The 13,701-nt window shown below is 37.5% G+C and overlaps 2 protein-coding genes across 3 annotated transcripts in view; both read right to left on the bottom strand.

Moving 5' to 3' along the window:
- Positions 1 to 25: 25 nt before the first annotated feature.
- On the bottom strand, positions 26 to 8,487 carry LOC121637982 (KH homology domain-containing protein 4-like). Of its 2 annotated transcripts, XM_041982398.1 has the most exons (14): positions 8,345 to 8,487; positions 6,818 to 7,091; positions 6,601 to 6,720; positions 6,411 to 6,487; positions 5,172 to 5,224; positions 4,867 to 5,069; positions 4,037 to 4,245; positions 3,747 to 3,807; positions 3,409 to 3,466; positions 2,946 to 3,181; positions 2,595 to 2,699; positions 1,871 to 1,956; positions 1,668 to 1,786; positions 26 to 1,239 (listed from the first exon to the last, which is right to left on the bottom strand). In XM_041982398.1, the coding sequence occupies exons 1-14, from the start codon at positions 8,371 to 8,373 to the stop codon at positions 1,109 to 1,111; spliced, it is 1,761 nt and encodes a 586-aa protein (XP_041838332.1). In that variant the 5' UTR covers positions 8,374 to 8,487; the 3' UTR covers positions 26 to 1,108. The 2 variants fall into 2 exon arrangements, with proteins under 2 accessions (XP_041838332.1, XP_041838323.1); XM_041982389.1 differs by having other exon boundaries at positions 26 to 1,786.
- A 1,779-nt stretch (positions 8,488 to 10,266) lies between these two features.
- pde8a (phosphodiesterase 8A) overlaps positions 10,267 to 13,701 on the bottom strand; it is a 54,444-nt gene continuing 51,009 nt past the window's right edge. The window contains exons 20-22 of the mRNA XM_041982191.1: positions 13,532 to 13,696; positions 13,265 to 13,394; positions 10,267 to 12,387 (exon numbers count right to left, since the gene is read on the bottom strand). Of these exons, the coding sequence (XP_041838125.1) occupies positions 12,281 to 12,387; positions 13,265 to 13,394; positions 13,532 to 13,696 (402 nt within the window). The 3' untranslated portion in view covers positions 10,267 to 12,280. The remainder of the gene's footprint in view (positions 12,388 to 13,264; positions 13,395 to 13,531; positions 13,697 to 13,701) is intronic.

The raw sequence follows: 13,701 nt of genomic DNA, 5'->3' as shown, positions 1-13,701 counted from the left end.
CACCTTCATCACTAAAGAAAACAAGTGTTTTTCAGTTGTTTTTATTATAGTATTCCATGGGAACAGGCATACACCATTTTCCAAGATCAGAAAAAGGTTCCACTGAATATTACAATAAGTATTTAAATCATCTGTAACTGCAGCAGACCAGGTGTTAAAATTCAAAAGGGAAAATAAGGGCTTTTTTTAATAACAAAAATTGTAAAGGAAAAAAAAAAATGTAATTAATATACAATCGTATTCACATCTTAAAATGGAAAAGTCCACCCTGCATTCTTCCATGCTCTAAAAAGTGGCTACTGATGGTGTGCTTTATGTTTGTGAACTCATTTAATGGACACTATTAAGTTTCTCTGCTATGTCAATAGTGGGAAGTCCATCATTTATAGTCAGAAAAAAAAGATGAAAAATCAGAGAGCTGCTTCTCACCTCAGACCTTTAAAGGAAAAATATTAAACATTCTAGTTTTCTAAAAATCCCCATCCTCAAGATTAAAAAAATGACAGATATCTGCATGATGAATTGCATTTTAAGATATCTGACTAAAAACATAAATACATGTGACACTAAAGCCAGTTGGTAGCTATATTTCTACATTTAAATCAGCTACACAGCGGGCATCAATTTAAAGTATGCTCCCTTTGACTGAAACCACGTTTCTTGTGCCAGGGCCAATATCATCTGAAAAATGCCACTAAACTTAGAGGGGAAAAAATATAAACCCTTTGTATTTAAGAAGCCAGTAAAGCACCAGAATCTTGTTATATTTCAGAGCCCATAGCAGTATTTTTATGTTTTGTTTACAACTGGACAAATCACATGTACTATACATTACTGCCGTATGAAGTCTGCCAATTTGACAGTGAGTGAAACTTATCTTTAAGTCTTAAAGTGGTGAGAGAAAAATCTTTAAAAGCCACATAGAGGGAAAAATAAGAGGCTAGCTCAATGTAGAAAAGTGGGTGAAATGTGGTATATTTGCAAAACTATGTATGGTAATCTAAGGGTAGACTTTTCCTTTTATTGGGTGTTTGAGAAATGAGATGCAATACTGAGTGCAGACTTTGGGTCTGAATATCTTGGGGCAGTGGGATAGGACGAGCAGAGGTTATGAGTTTTCTGTCTTACTGCTGTGTGTCCTCTCCTCCTCTTCATCAGAGGAATCTCCTCCATAGGGCACTAGCCCAGAAGCATCTTCCTTCACTTTAGTCTTCTTCACGCACTCATCTTCTTGAACACCTGTTAATGGCACAATAAAATGGAGAGACAGAATAGAAGGAAAGTGGAGGATGAGAAAAAAGAGAGACAAAAAGAGAGACAAAACAAAAAGGAAACCCATTGAGGAGCCCCATAAAAGCGGTGGTTTTTGGGTTCGTTTGATCCAGAGCCAGGGGAGGGAAGATATCAAATGAAACGGCAGCAGAGCACACATCCATTATAGGCACGTCCGGAGACACATGTTGAGAGAGAAAACAGGGGAAAGACAAAAAAACATATACAGAAAGAGCATGTTAGTGAGTTCCACCAGTGGAGAGATTCACACAGGTTTCCACTCCTCCCCAACTCCTCCATGGGGGGAGATGCTACTTCATGCAAAAGACAACTCCTCAGAAGAAACGTCCAAACACTCAGGTTGTCAGAACATTTGAAAATGAAAAAGCGCATACCCATCGATGCGGTGCTGCTGGGAAGACTAGCTGGTTCGTCGCTCACAGCATCCCTTGGCCTTTTGCGTGGAACAGGGGCAGGAGCCACAAAAGAAGGGGGTGGTGGAGGCATTAGAAACCTAAAGGGAAAACAGAATCTCAACATCTCCATAACACAGGATTCAAGACAAAACATGAGAAAAATCTAAGATATATTAACAGACCTATCTTCTCCTTTCTCCTCTCTAAAACTGGATACTGGAAGGGTGGATTCCAGATGAGCAGGACCCTCTGGGGAACAGCTGGTAGGCTAGAAGAAAATGATCACTCATGACTATTAAAACTTCAACTTATGATGAAAAGGTTTGACATAACACATATTAACTAATGAGAAACTCAAATAGTCAGGGTTAGGTATCTTTATTACTGCTTAATTTTATTCTCATCTGTGCTGTGTACAGCAAGAATCACATCTAAACAACTTGTACAGATTTAGAGTTAAAGCCCAAACCTTTCAACATTGATTTCAGATTATTGGAATTTCCTAATGGTCAGCGCTTTTAGAAAATGCAGACAAGCTGAAAATCATATTAACAATACAAACATTTGCTCTACATTAGTTTAGTGGCTTTTTGTAGTAGGGATGGCAATTTCAAATTCAACCATTTAACTTCATACTTAACCAGTCTTCTAAGAAAAGACTTTAAAAAAAAAGCATGCATGCACAGCAAAGTGAAACAGACTTCTTTATTTTTTTGTAAAACGGTTTATTCTGTTTTATTTTGTGGTGTAGCAGTGATGCCTGAAGTGTCTCCCTTCTGCAACAATGAAAACTGGACAGACAATAAGCAGTAATTCTAACAGGTCTGGTGTTTAATAGTCATGTTCACATTGAAATGACCGTAATAATCTTTTAGTGATATGTACAGGCATTGCTCTCCAGCTAACCTGTTCATCCTTAGCCCCCTCTTGGAAATGACGTTCGGGACTTCCTGAGTCAGGGGGGGTGTTTAAAGATCCTTCAGGCTCCACTGTCTCACTGCTGCCTGGATCCTTAAGTAGAGCACAACCAACACATACACACTAAAGCTGCCACAAGATTTAAAAGGAACAACTAAGACTCCTCAAAGGCCCTGACAGGTTTATGGCTGTGGTATGAACTAGTGACTTTCCTGCCTATTCAGTGACGACAAAAATAATATTTTGGATTAGGACAAAAACCAGCAGCTGAAAAATGAATCACATCAAACAAAAATAATGAAGACACTTAATACTGACAGCTTAATTTTCAGTAATTACCTGGACAAGATAGGGATGCGGTTTCCTAGGACACATCGGATACTGAACCATTGCCTGAGAAGATGGAGGGTTTGTCGACAAGTTAGAATGACTTGAGGGACCATTTGAATTACTCCAATAACCACCGGCTCCTGGATACGCTGCATAGCCGCCAGCATATCCATTTGCTGAGTAGTTATACCAGGACCCTTGGTTAGAGTAATTGCTATTAGGTGGAAATCCATGTGCTGCGTATGCTGAAATGACAGTATAGAATGCTGAATTAATAGCATATATCACCTGGAACAGGGTCAAGAACAGGGTGTCTTGACAACTGTAACCTACTGTTTCAACTTATTGCTGAGCCACTAAAAAGGCCAAGGGAAGATTAATTATAAGAAGAATGTCGATAGAGAATACCTGAAATTTGGTCACCTTGCTGGAATATGCCTGTCTAATTACAAGATGTAACAATAATACTCACGTTGTGTTGAGCCTGTGGCTGTGTACGCCGACAGCATTCGGGCATGTTCAGCTCTCACCTGAAGAATGACAGAAAACAAGAGCAAGTTCATAAGCTAGACAAATCCCTTAAACCCTGCATTGATTTATCTTCATTAATGGCATTGTGGGTAGGTGCAGAGCACTCAAGATCTTTTTCTGGAGATCAGGTGGTTCACACTACCACATTCAGTTTTGGAGGTGGGTATCAGTGAGAACTACATGCTTCAGTAGTTTCACCTTCTTATACCTCCCAATGGAGTCTCCTCCAATACAAATTATGTTAATAATATTTATATAGTGACAATTTTCTGAACTTACAGTTTCCAGCAGACTCTCTGTGAGTTTCTTTGCTGACTCCAGTCCTGCTGCATTAGGGTGGCTGTAACACACAAAGGATCATTGTTGTTATAGGATGAAGGAGATTTAGTGAAGGACTCAATGTAAAACAATCGGTTTTAGCATTTCTGTGCAAACAGGGCTCTTACACGGTCATTATGAAACCAAAACCACACAACATATATCTGAATTTGTTTGCTTCATTTAATAAAATAAATTCTTATACCAAGCGGATTAGATCAGATGATCTGTCATAAAGAATAAAAACATACCTGATGTAAACATAAAGAGGCTCAAAAGACTCTCGTTTTGATGCCTGTTCTATGTAACCAGATCCCTTTCCTCTGAGGAAGACTCGTGCCCCTGTCTCGGTCTGGATGTGACTCAGGTATGAACCTCCTGGACCCTCAACCTTTTCCTTTACGTTAAATGAAGGCAATGCTTGATCCAGACCCACAAAAATCTTTGTGTGCACAAAACTCTGAGGATGGATAAAGAGAAATTGATCTATTAAAACACTATGCAAATATGAATTTACAGAACAGGCTTAAGAGGCAGTGGAAAGGTTTTGTCAGCAGATGCAGTTATCCATGGCATATTACTGTAGACCAGGGACGTTCTCTCTGCTAGTTAATATTGGAGGTGGGTATCAGTAAAGGCAACATGATCTTCATTTACCTCACTTTCTTTACCTCCATTTACAAACCCTAGTCTAAATGACACACACATATTTAAGACAAGCTGTGTGTAATCAATTCAATGTTAAAAAACTAAATAAATTAAATGTCAGCTTCCCAAGTACCTTGCTTAACTAACAAAAACACTGAACTGCAATCAGAAATCTACAGCAGATAATTACACTGTAGAGCTAATTAGTATCGGGCCTATCTGTAAAATGAAAAAAAACAAACCGAGTGGAGAGCGGAGAAAAAAAACAAGCGACTCAACATAATGAAACAGAGTACAGCTTGTCCTGCTTATATATGCAACACCAAAATGAATAGTGCATGACAACATTGAGTATTAAATGGTGAGGAAGCCTTATAAAATGTTTCATCACTGTAAAAGCTTGAATTGCACCGCAGATAGCATGCCTGCCTACCCCCGTATGAGGAGCTGCAGGCCGATGTCCCTGGGCTGGCACTGAGTTGGTGTTTGGCATCCGTGGCACTGAAGGGGAAATGATGGGTCGAGGAGGCTGAGGGTAGAGTGTGAGCGGCGGCATTACAGGAGCCTGCTGTCCTGATGCTGCAGAGGCCCTCATCACATCCTCAGATATGATCTCCTTTATCCTAATCACTGCTTCTAAATGTTGCAGAAAGTCAACAGTGGGTGAACATCTGCCAAAGTCAATTCAGTGTCGCCAACACAGGCTCTTCTTATTAAACAGATAAAAGTTCTACTTACTATTGACCTGCTCTTGGGTCTTTCCCTGGACATGCAAATACAAAGGCCTTTGTCTAAAATAAAGCAAATTAGACATGTCAGAGATAACTGCTCAAAAGCAGCAAACCGTTTTCACACTGTCAATTTAAAACTATCACATGCTGACTGATTACATTAGCACACTTAGCATGGGACAGCAAAATCTTCCCACCTTTAATGAAACAAGTAAGAGTTGAGACACTTAAAAAATACTCCTCTATTTTACATATCATTGGGTAGCCAACTTATTGCAACCTTGTAGAGTCAAAAAGGACATGCCATCATTTAAATAAGGTAAATAATATCAGGCTGATTAGTTTTTAAACACAGGTGTTGAGCGTGGATGAAGAAAAATAAAATAGCTGTACTCCAACAGCTGATCAAAATAAATACAAATACAATAATTAATAATTAAGTTATTGCACAACTGCACTAAACCATTGTAAAGAGCCGATTTCTGTTTATTTTGAATATCTACCAACCAAGCTAGTGGAGCAATTGTTTTGTTTTGTTTTTTTCCCCCTCAATTTCAGCTTCCTAAATTGCACTGACTGAACCATTTTAAAAAAAAGATTTTGTTCTTGTTTATTTTTACATGTAATTTATCCAAGGTAGTTAAGATATTATTATTTTTATTACTTTTTTGTTTCCCAGTTTCAGCACTTCATTATTTTACAGTGGGTGTTATACTTCTACTTGCACTGGCTGAACCAAGAGAAGTTTTGTCACATTTTTGCTCACTTGACCAAGCTTGTTTTAGATTGTTAGTTTATTTAAGATTCCTGTACTGGTGCACAGTTCTTAAATAAATAATTAACACACAATGAGACATAATTTGTTATGTAATTCAGCGCTGTTTTTCTAAATTTCAGATATCGGTATACAAAGGAAAAAAAGTGAATTGGTACATCCCTACATTTTAGAAATGATAAGTAACAATGGTTACTTATCCAACCTCAACATAGACTAGTTAAATGTTGGAGGTACAAGTTACAGACTTGTAAAATTGGAAAGCAATATATTTAAGGGAAGATAAGAGAAACAGAACTAGTAAGCCTTCTATTTCTATAAGCTTAATGTTTTACACTTAAGCTTTTCTTTTATTCTCCATCTCCTTTTGTAAAAGCACTATTAACATATACTTTAAAATGATTGGACTTTGAATGCATGAAATATTGGTTGTGCAGATCAAGACATTTAGGTGTGTGCATCAAAACATACCCTACTCCATTTCCCTTTTCAGCTTCATTTATGTAATGACCTTTTGTTGAGACAACAGCTCCACTGAACTGTCGGATCTGTCAAATAAGAAATTTGAACAAGTTTATAGAGAGTACCATGCATTTTGCAACTGAAAACACTACACTCTGTGTCATATCAAATTCAACATTCATGCAGAATTCCAACTCACCTCCTCTTGTGTTTTGCCTTTAGTAAGAAGTTCCCTGCAGTTTAGTGGTACATCGTTTATATCAACCTCTGTGACCACCATCTCTTCTGTAGTGGTTGGTACTGGAATACTTGGAGGTGTCTAAAATATGAGATTGTAACAAAGAAAATTGTCAGGCCTTAAGTGCCACACAAACAGACATTCAAATACTACTTAAGGCTTTATAAAAACATTGCACCTTTGCAAGTAATGGTGGAGGAGTCAAGAGCTTTCCTTTTGCCATTAACATTGCATTTATTTTAGCAGCCATTGCTGCAGCCATCTCAACTCCTCCTTGAGGTGCTGGCTTTTCTTCTGTTTCTGGTGGCTGGGAGACTGTGCTGTTTGAACCAGCAGTACTGGCAGCTCCTGATAACGAGACAGGCAGAGCTGCATTTCCCATACTCCTCTGCTGCTGTATGTCTACACTCTGTTTAGGTTGGGCTGGCTGATCCCAGCGACTGGATAGGCAGCTGAGAAAGGAAAAATTCAGAAGAGAGAGAGAGAGAGAGAAACACATTTACAAATATTTAAATCAATAACAAATGAGTAGAATTATTAAAATTCAGGTTTAGGCCATTTCTGCTTTAATACAAATGCCTGAATGGACTCATTTTGACTAAATATAATGTTTCTTAATTATCTGCACTGTTTCCTGTTGTGTACCATTTAACTGTTTTTGTTTTACCCCATGTGCTCCTCGTTCTTCAACTATAAACTTGTGGTAAAAACTGTTTATATCAAAATGTCAAACTTTTGATATCTATGTATAATTGACTAATGCATTTTAGTAAGCATCTACTAATTTTAATGTCAGACATTTTTGTTGTAACGCCACACATGTCAGTGGTACATTTGGCTTCAAGGCAAATCACAAAGCCCAATAACCATAATAAAAAGCTGTCAATAAAACGGCCTCCTTGTAATACCTCTGAACTAAAGCTAACAGTGAAATTACATAAGCGAGAGTAATTTTAAGTCACAGCAATTACTTGCATGACAACAGTTTACTAAAATTCAATGACTCTCACAACAGAATTTAGGTTAACTACAATATATTGCCAAAAGTATTGGCTCAACTGTCTTGACTCTTGTATGAACCTAATAGACACCCCATTCTTAATCAAATGAGTTCAATATGACGTTGGTCCACCCTTAGCAGCTACAACAGCTTCAACTCTTCTGGGAAGGCTTTCCACAAGGCTTAGGAATGTGTTTATAAGAACTTTTAACCATTCCTCCAGAAGTACATTTGTGCACCTTCTAACGACGATTTAAAGTCCCTGTTTAATTAATAGAAACGTGGTAAAAGCTTTAAAAATTAAAGTTTTCTTTCGTATCAAATAATCTGGCGTTGCTTTCAAATACATAAGACAATTCAAACAAGTTAGCATTAGCATACATAGGCTAAAGCTAGGTTTTCCAACATATCAAATTACGAGTCCGGTTGTAATCATTTCAATATATCCACTCTGGATGTAGAGAAATATTTTGCATGTTTTTTTATGAAAACATTAAGCCAGATCAATTATCTCGAGTCGATGCTTTGGGGCATAAGTAATACGTCGAAGACTAACTTTTGTTAACAGGTTAGGTCGCTAGCTGTTTGTCTGCTAACTGAAACACGGCAGTTAGCGTTAGCTTACGGCGAAATATGCGTCGAGGTTTTAGCATGCTAGCACATTGCACACGTTGGCAGATTTATTTCGAATAAACAAACACTTACGGCGTTTGTCCTGTCATTTCCGAAGACATAGCACTGCTCCAGAAAATCTAATATGAATTTTTTAACCGTCTCTAATATAGTTTACATTGAACGACTGTAGCCATCGGTCTGCTCTCCCTCGCGATTTCCGCTGACGACTTGTCGCAAAGACTAAACCGACGGAAGCTGAGCTGTTTTATTGTTACGTAACCATCTAGAATAGTGTCCACGCGCTAGGTTTTTAGTGTAATACAGCTTTTTGTTTTTTGTTTTTTTTAAATAAGTGGTTCTATTTATGCTCACTATTTTCCACAGATTGTTATTATTTCAAGACAATGTAAATCTCCAGTTAAACTAATTTTAAGTGAAAATATTATATTTAAAAAGAAAACAAAAACTTTAATGCACATTTTCATCTGATATACAAACGTTAAATCTCTCACCTGATGTAGCCAACATTGTTGTTCAAGCATCTCTTAGTCCTACTATGTAGCACATTACACTACCATACTTTAATATCACAGTCATAAACTGTATAATTTGCCATTACTCAGCTCAATATTATTGCATGAACCAGAACAAGTACATTGTATGATTTTAGGGGATAGCTCCATTGAATGAAAAGTCTGTCATAAATATTTACCGATACATACTTGATCCTGACTAGAAATTGATTTTACTGTATACTGCGAATTCCCCCGCTGTGGGTTTAATAAAGGAATCTGAATCTGAATTTTAATTGCCACTTAAATTGCTAAAAATTTGATAGTTACAAGCCTGCAGTCTATTAAAAGAAGGCAAACACTGCTTAGCCTCCCTCCTGCTATTTCTTACTTGTTGTCCCTTCACATCTAATCAGTTAAAGTAGACAGCAACCTTCTCTGAACCTGATTCTGTCCAGTTTCTTCCTGTTCTTTCCTTCTCCCTGTTACCTTGTGCTTGCTCAAGATGGAGCTGGTTTATGTAAAAGGTTTTTCTTTCCTGTTGTGAATTGGCATTGTATATATATATGTATTTATATATATATATATATATATATATATATATATATATATATATATATATATAAAAAATTAACTATGACCACAATTCATTCTAAACCTAATTTTATAAAAACATTTTTTTTCTCTTGGAGCTAAATAAATTTTAAAGGTGTATGCAACTTTTAGAAAAGTAAATTGTGCATTCTTTTTGCATTAATTACAAATATAAATTTCCTATTTAGGGGTCCTAGCAAGAAGGGTTCATTTGCCTCTTCTGATTAGGATGCCTCTTCCCTCCAGTTACATCCCACTGGGAGGAGGTCCCAGAGCGCGAGCCTAGGAATGCCTTGGGATTTCCCCTGATGAGCTGGAAAAAGTGGCCAGGGAAATGAAAGCCTGGGGTTTCTGTACTTGAGCTTCTGCCCCCATGAACTGACCTCAGATGAGCAACAGACGGTGGATAGATTTAAAAAAAAAACTTCAGTGACTCCTTTAATCTCACATATCCAATTGTAAAGTCATTCATGTAACTATAATTTCTTACAGCTTGTTTGAAAGGCAATGATAATTGATGTTACATTGCTGTTGAGGATGTCAGATCACAAAACTCAAAACAGGGAGATACATTAGTAGCTGGTTCAAGCTTTACTCTGTTACTGCAAAATGCAGTTTGTAATATTTTAAATGACGAAAGTGGAGTAAACTGCAGGACATGTACACAGCTGCTCCTAAACCTGTTACAACTAGCTGAGATTTTCACTCCAACTGAAAAAAAACCCCATTTTTCTTGGTGAGGCATCTTCTCTAAAGAAGTCATGATATGCTGAACAAACTTAAAGCAAATATCCAGTACACTTATGTACTATTGTAAGCTATAAAAGAATGAGGGAGAAAAGGCAGGAATACATACACAGGTGAGAAGGCAGACACTGAATTCTTTCAGAAAATAAAAAGCAAGCATATAGTTGACATTATTTTATTTTTCATTGAATAGTTTCTATTTTTTTCCGTGCCTTCAGACCAAAATGTGAATCAGAAGGAACAAACAAATCCCCTGATTGAGTGTACAGTTCTGTCATAAGAGAGAAACAAAGATAATTGTGGTCAATGCATCTTATTAACCACCACTTGCTTAGCTTGTTATGGCATTTATATACTGTTTAAAGAGGAAATATTCTTAATAAGCAACAATCTTTAACATATATTAGTATCCTAATCTGAATCCAACCTTGAACAAAAAAACTGTTCCCTGGGTCTGTGCATAAAGATGTTGGACAAGTGGCCAAAATAGAATGATGTTTGATCAAAACTTAATGTAAGCTGGCCTCTAGGAGACTGCTTAAAGACAGTGATAGACAACTCTGCAATCCACATCCTGCTTTACCATTTAGTTCTCTGCATACATGCTCTGTGTGACTTTCTTATTCACAGGTAATCAGATAGCTAAAATGGTTGATCTCATCTGCTGCAAATCCAGTGTAAAATTCATTGTCTATAAAAATATTGAAATTTACTTGAACATAACCTTCTGACTATGTTATAATAAAAACTCCGGATGTCTGTTGCAGTTGCACAGTGGGATGTACTGTATAAATATTGTATAAAATAAGGCAGTCTTTTCAGTAGGATAAACCAGATACAAAAATTTCTGGGAGAAAAAATTTTCAAGTCCAAAATGTTTTCACATATTTCTGCTGTTGTCAAATGTCAAGCGGTTTACAGCATTAAACCAAGAGTAAGGGATTGTTGCAACAATGAATACACCCACACACTCGCACCAACAACCAAAAGACTCCCACACATTCTCGCTCACAAAAACACACGTAAACACACATACACAATCTCCTGATGATCAACTATAACAGCTTATTCTCCAATGCAACATCCCATCCCTGGACAAATCACTGAGACGTAGACATTTCTAATATTGTTTACAGTGCAATACAAAAGTGTTCATTCAAACTGGTACTGTACTCTCGATAAGAAAATAAAAATGTTTAACAAGGTAATGCTTCATATGAATAATAATTGTGAATTTTTGAGAGTTATAGTAGTATTTGTCTTAATTAGCTTTGGCTTTTCTCTATTTTTACTTTATTTTTTTCTTCTTTATCAACTAATTCATTTATGGAATTTAATATAGAAAATATGGAACATCTAAGAAAAATTAGCATACCAAATCATCTGTAATTAGACACTATGATCAAGATGTTGAGGTTTTTGTCTCTCAGCAGTGGCCCAGAATGAAGGTCCACTCCCTGACCCATTAAGGAAGCATCCCCTCTCATGTCTGTTTTGACATCTAGGTGTCATCTTGGTTGTGTTTCTGAAGGACACGCAAAAATATTGCCTGAAAACAAACAAAAAAAAAAACAAACAAACAAAAGAAAAGCAGTGGAGTGTTCTTTCATGGTGTGGCCTCCAGAGGTTGAAGGAGTAGTCCTGCTTCGCTGCGAGCAGGGGTGGAGGTCAAAAGTGATTACATGGCCTGACGTGGACTAGACACCTTCATATGCAGACCACACTTCCATCCACTCCTTCAGTAAACAAGCAGTTTTTACTCTATTAGCAACTTCACAGGCAGACGGGAGTGCCTATGTGGTAATCAGAGGTCAGATGCTTTGCCAGGAGACCTGTGAGGACCCTATTTCAGTCATTTCACTTGACCAGCTACACTGCGAATGCCTGAGAGGCACTAAAAGTTCATAAGGATGCTGTATGTCCGTGTCTTTTTGTCACAGTTCTCATCGGACAGGCTTGCGAAGCCAGCAACATTACTGCTGCATCAGGAAGTCTCTCTGTGGTTTCTGTATGGACGGACATGTGGACGCTCGGCGCGCTACAGAAGCAGGAGAGTGAAGGCATGGAGGCCCTGTGGCTGGCTGGCTGGGCTGGCAGGGAAAGAGACGCCCCAGCGAGAGAGAGAGGAGGTCTGCCCTGGACTGCAGAGTGTCAGGGCCAAACACTGCAGCACCTACTCTGGAGGTGGTCGCAGGCTGTGCAGCTTCCGCTCATCCAAGCTTTTCCAGTACTTGAAGTTGTTGTCCAAGTGCTGCATAAGATTAGGTAGGTCTGCAAAAGCTGGAGAGATGATAAAAAAAACAAACAAACAAACAAACAAGCTTGATATCAGACAGTAAGGTGTATATTGTAATCAATACATTTTTGGTACTGAATGACAAGTTTTTATGCATACCAAGACAAAGATACTTGTTTTTAGTCTGGTCTCTCTAGCTTGACATGCAAAATGGTTCATATGACATTTATGACATTCCTCATGGTCAGTCTCTGTTGTTACTGCGTTCTCCTTCTTCTTTATATTTGTTTCTTCCTTTACTTCCAGGTCAATGCCTGGGACAGAAACTGCCCACGACCATGCAAGAGCCATTTGATCACCATGCATGTTATCTGTCTGGTTTTGATAGTTTCAGTTTTTGCGTGATAAATTTAGTTTTGTTCTAACAAAACAGTATTTTTTTAATGTCAAGTTAAAGCACTAACTGAGAAGGAAAAGGTCAGAATTAGTTGTCTTGTGCAAAAAAGCATCAACATAAATTTATAATAGTTTTCCTACAAACAAGATTTAAACATTAAATTACATATGTGTATGTAAACAAATGCAGAACAAAACAGAACAGTTACACTTGATCAGGATGTCAAATTATATCAAATATCAAGAATGGAAAGGTAAATAATTATTTTTACATAAATACTAATTCCGTGCATTACTACAGATTGCAAATATACAATAAATCATGATACATTCAGTTTTTACTATAACTGCTGTATTAAATTATAAACTTTTTGAATTTAGGATGTCTTACATTCCTTTAGAGATTTCCAAACATTTCAGTCCAACAATCGTGATGCCATTTAAAATGCAAAGATACTGCATGTCCGCTACATACATGCACATCTACAGTATCTCCAGTGTTCATGCCATGCTGTGAAGCCTTACCATCCCATGCATCAAACATGTCTGTAATGAAGTAGTCTATAAAGGAAATCTGGGACTTTGGGATGCTACATGTGTTTCTGTCGAAGACAGGCATAACCACTGGTAGACCTTGTCTCTTCTCCTCATCAGTCTGCACAAAAGACAAAAGCACAAATGACCATCAAGTTAAATAAATACATAAATGACAAGAAAATAAAGTGCAGTTACTGTCAGTTGGATTAATCTCTACAAATTGTGAATACTTTGTTTTTTGTTTTCTCCAACTACCTGTGCAAAATACTCCTCTGAGATCCGTCCTGCCCATTCTATGCAGAGCTCCTGAGGCCTGCATGGGTTGGAAATGTCTGCACACTTAATCAGCATCCGCTTGACAAGGATGCGATTCTCAGGGGATGTCAGGATGCTTTTGACAGATTCCTCATCACTGTTCCCCTAAA

The sequence above is a fragment of the Melanotaenia boesemani genome, chromosome 1 (assembly GCF_017639745.1).
Source record: "Melanotaenia boesemani isolate fMelBoe1 chromosome 1, fMelBoe1.pri, whole genome shotgun sequence".
Classification (NCBI taxonomy): Eukaryota; Metazoa; Chordata; class Actinopteri; order Atheriniformes; family Melanotaeniidae; genus Melanotaenia; species Melanotaenia boesemani.
This window is presented reverse-complemented; position numbering and strand designations above follow the sequence as displayed.